This window comes from Microtus ochrogaster, chromosome 7, assembly GCF_000317375.1.
Source record: "Microtus ochrogaster isolate Prairie Vole_2 chromosome 7, MicOch1.0, whole genome shotgun sequence".
Lineage (NCBI taxonomy): Eukaryota > Metazoa > Chordata > Mammalia > Rodentia > Cricetidae > Microtus > Microtus ochrogaster.
The window spans coordinates 44453076-44457025 of record NC_022014.1 but is presented as its reverse complement, the minus strand read 5'-3'; the positions used below and the strand labels follow the sequence as shown (position 1 = coordinate 44457025).

At 47.8% G+C, this 3950-nt stretch overlaps 1 protein-coding gene across 1 annotated transcript in view; it reads right to left on the bottom strand.

Moving 5' to 3' along the window:
* Positions 1-3243: 3243 nt before the first annotated feature.
* Positions 3244-3950, bottom strand: part of LOC101986836 (interleukin-3) — a 2789-nt gene continuing 2082 nt past the window's right edge. Inside the window, exons 3-5 of the mRNA XM_005350299.1 lie at positions 3698-3784; positions 3529-3570; positions 3244-3399 (exon numbers count right to left, since the gene is read on the bottom strand). Coding sequence (XP_005350356.1) covers positions 3244-3399; positions 3529-3570; positions 3698-3784 — 285 coding nt within the window. The remainder of the gene's footprint in view (positions 3400-3528; positions 3571-3697; positions 3785-3950) is intronic.

Below are 3950 nucleotides of genomic sequence, written 5' to 3'. Positions count from 1 at the left end.
GAATTGATTTCTTAACTGCTTAAGGCAGTGTGTGTGTGTGTGTGTGTGTGTGTGTGTGTGTGTGTGTCTGTGTGTGTGTGTGAGTGTGTGAGTGAGTGAGTGTTAGACTTGGTGATCTTCTGGAATTTTAGTTATTTCATTATCTAAAGACAGGAGTTGGGAGCTAGTGACGGCTCTGTAGCGAGTTTTAGTTTTTGTGATTCTTTGTTGTGTTTCGTGCATCTGTTAGGATAGATATGTCCTCCGGATTTTATTCTCCTTTACTCCTCGTGTTTGCTTGTTTTGTTTTATGCGAGTCTCCCTGGTGAGCCGGCTACCCATGCTGTTATTAAGACGGGAGCCAAGGCTGGTAATGTACATGAGTTAACAGCTGTCCTGCTGTTGACTTGCAGAAGATTTGTCTGCACTTTGGAGGTGTCCTTGATGAAGTTCATACGCAACATTGCTAGGCACTGGCTGGGGAAAGTGTGTCTTATCATTTCTTTTAGAGCTAAGGGTATCAATACATAACTGGTGAAATGGGGAAGAAACGGAGAAAGCGGTATGAGGCAGTGAGGTAGAGAAGGAAGGCCTCAGGCTCGAGTCATGGAGTAAAAAAACGACTGCAAAAAAAACCCCAAAAAACTGTAGGTGCATCAGTCCCCACAAGTGAAAGAGGGGCTGCTAGTCTCAGTAATTCCCGCAAGTTAAGTCAATGTGTCCTTCGAAATGAGAGAGCTCTCATTGCTAAAGTTCACTCTCTGCCAGCATTCCCTGCTCTGAAGCCTGCTACTGCGAGCTACAGCCTTGCCTCTGGTGTTCTAAGGACTGGGCCTTGGGTGGCAGGCTCTGGAGCCTGTGAGGCCTGAACAGTTGTGCTTACCTTTGTGTGCCATCAAAGCCCCCGCCAGATCCCACAGCACTCTTGTGGTCCAGCGCAGCTCACCAGGCAGGGGCGGGGGAGACCAGTTGTCTTCTCTGGTGGGTATCTCCTGATCCTAGCCTCTGGTCTCTGAGTTGCTCCAGCTGCAATCTGTGCAGGCCCTATCCAGCCTCCGAGTGTGTTTCCAGAGCCTGGACCCCTCCTCTCTCTAGCTCCTGAGGCAATGTGTAACTGGCCAGCAGGAACAGAGTTGTGCCTGATACCAGAGACTTGGCTCCTCTTGTGGAGAAACTTCTATCCTGGCTTATTTCTGTTTTCTTTAGCTCCCTTTCCTATATGAATGGCTCTATTGTGGGTTTATTTAATTTTCATCTATGCACACACATGCTGCTGCTAATCCACTGCCTTACCCAGGAAGTTCTGCGATTTCTTTTTAAACATTTAACAATTGGCTCCAGGAGCCAGTGTGAGCTGGTCTCAAGTTCATCACTGACTTTGAATCTCTGTGGACTAGTTATGGGAGAAGCATGGCTGGACAGGGCAGTGGGTAGCAGATCGCAGAGGAAGATGGGATTGATGACAAGCTATGTCTTGTTAGGGACAAGGAGTGGGGCACAGAGGTTGTCTCAGATAGGATGAAAATAGGACTAGACCAAAAAAAATCTGTGAGTGAAGGCAAGTGGGTAGAAATGGATACTTAGGAGAACTGAGTAATCTGGTCTAATTTCAAATTAGCTGGACATCTTTCCCACAACGCCTAGGCGTACCCTAAGACTAGGGACATATCTCCCTCTAGTGGTCATTTAAATAACTGCAGCAATGTCTCATTTCTCTGCCTTGTGAGCACCCCAAGGCCTTCTGGGGTGAGTCTGTCTGGGGAGGGGGCGGCGCAAGGAGAGATTTATTTCTTTGGAAATTTAAAAGTGTATTGGAAGGAAGGATGTAAAAGAATACATTTCTGAGCTAGTAGCAGGTAAATTGCCCACATCTTAATCAACTGGGATGTTTCTCACTTGGAACTTAAAGAGATAAAGATAGAAAAGAAAAAGAAAAGGAATAAGCCCCCAGGGTCTGATGTCAGTGCCTAAAACTGCCTTTCTGGGACTCTTGAGGAACTGGGGAGACTACTACCTCCCAGCAGGTGACTGAACCCCACTTTAGTGCCGTCCGGGTCTCCACCATCCAGGCTGCCCCTCTGTTGGGTCCCTGTGTGCCCTTGGCTCTCAGAGAAGAGTCCTTCACGAGTCAGCTGGGACAATCCGGAGTAGCAGTGGTGGTCCTACAAGTGTTTGAGGTGGGCCGTGGGGTGTCTGGAACTCCCATGAAGTTGATATACATGGGGAAACCCAAGAGGCGAAGGTGGGTCCCTTCTGACAGCCTTAGGATACAGACTGTGGACAAATCCATGAAGACCCCAAAGATTTGGGATTAGTGGTCAAAAACTTATTTTGAAAGCTCAGTCTGGCTCAACAGGCCGTGTGTTCCAGGGCCAGTTTGGAGGCAGGCACGGTGTAGGGAGACTACATCAGTCAAGAGAAGCCGGAAGCCCAGGAAGGCATGGAAACTTCTGGAAGGAGTAGGATTTCTGGGTCTGAGTAGCCTGCATCCTCAGAGGGTTCTGCCATGTGTGGACCTAGAGTTCCACTGCGGGAGAAGTTGCGGGTACTGCTACAGTTTTAAGCGTGACCACTAGGGGAGGCATTCCATGGGATTTCAGTCTTCAGCAGCGCGCCCTTGCTTTGCCACACAGGACTTCAGTATTCCCATAAGACAGAGATCACACACTCTAGTTTAGAATGAGGAATTACTAAAGAGTACAGGGGAAGTGCCCAGACTAAGATCTGGCACATGTTGCATGCTGTGTGGCTGCTTGTGATGTTGGAGTTGAGGTCGGTCCTCTGTGCAGGGGATGGGAGAGGGAGCTCAGATGGGCAGCCTCTACCCTACACCCAAAGAGCATGGCCCACAAGGCCCATCTAAGACTGGTACAGAGATGACGCCACACTAAGACATTGGACAAAACAAAGCCCATTTGTTCAAAGCTCTTTATTTCCACAAGTGTTTAAAAACCCGTTTAAAACACAAGGAACAAATGAAATCTCCCCAGTCTCCTTTGGAATTATTTTTTTTCTCTTTCAAAACATGGAGAAACCACTCTTCAGCTGTAACAGGTATACTTCACATTGCAGAAGGTAATAAATAAATAAATACATACATAAATACATAAATACATAAATAAATAGCCTCGATGGGGTAAAATGGGAACATAATTTAGAAAATAGATAAATTGATATATATGTGATGCCAAACGGGAAAGTGAGATCCTCCTCCTGGGTGTGGGCCCTGAGGGACATTCAGACTCAAACACTTCTGCTGGTTTTTTATTCCATGGTCACAGAGCAAGACGTGACCGGGTCAGAGGTCGGATCAGGTGTTGTAGGAATCTGTGTTGGCAGCAGATCTTCCAGTTGGCTCACAAAGTACCTCAGTTTCTTATTAAAGTCCTTCTCATCATTTGTAAGGAAGATGCTCGTCATCTGCGAAGAACCGGAGAAGATGGCGGGTGTTAGAGGTGAGCAGGCTGCCTGCTGAGGACTGTAGCAAGCAAAGCCTGGATGTGGGTAAAGGCACTATCTGCAGGGTATGTTGAGGGAAGGACAGCTTACCTCAGAGGTGCTCTCAACCTTGGGTAGGCAACGCCCAAGTATCTGTGGAGAGAATCAAGACACAGTCAGATCCCTCGAAAAAGGAGCAGGCCCTGCTTCCCTCCCCACTAAATGCTGAGAAGAGGGGAGGGAGGCAGGGATCCCCTAAACACTCAGCAGTTTCACATACCTTAAGTTTGGTCTCGATTTTGTCTATTTTCGATACATTTCCCATTCTCAGGAATTCACACAGGTTTGCTCTCCACAAGGTCTTATTCTGAGAAGACAAAGAATCATCTTTGTAGAAGCTGGGGAGGTGAGAGCTTGGGAGGTAAGAACTGGGGGAAAGTAACAGCTGAGGGGTGAGAGCTGAGGGGTGAGAGCTGATGGGGTGAGAACTGGGGAGGTGAGAACTGGGGGGAGGTAACAGCTGAGGGGTGAGA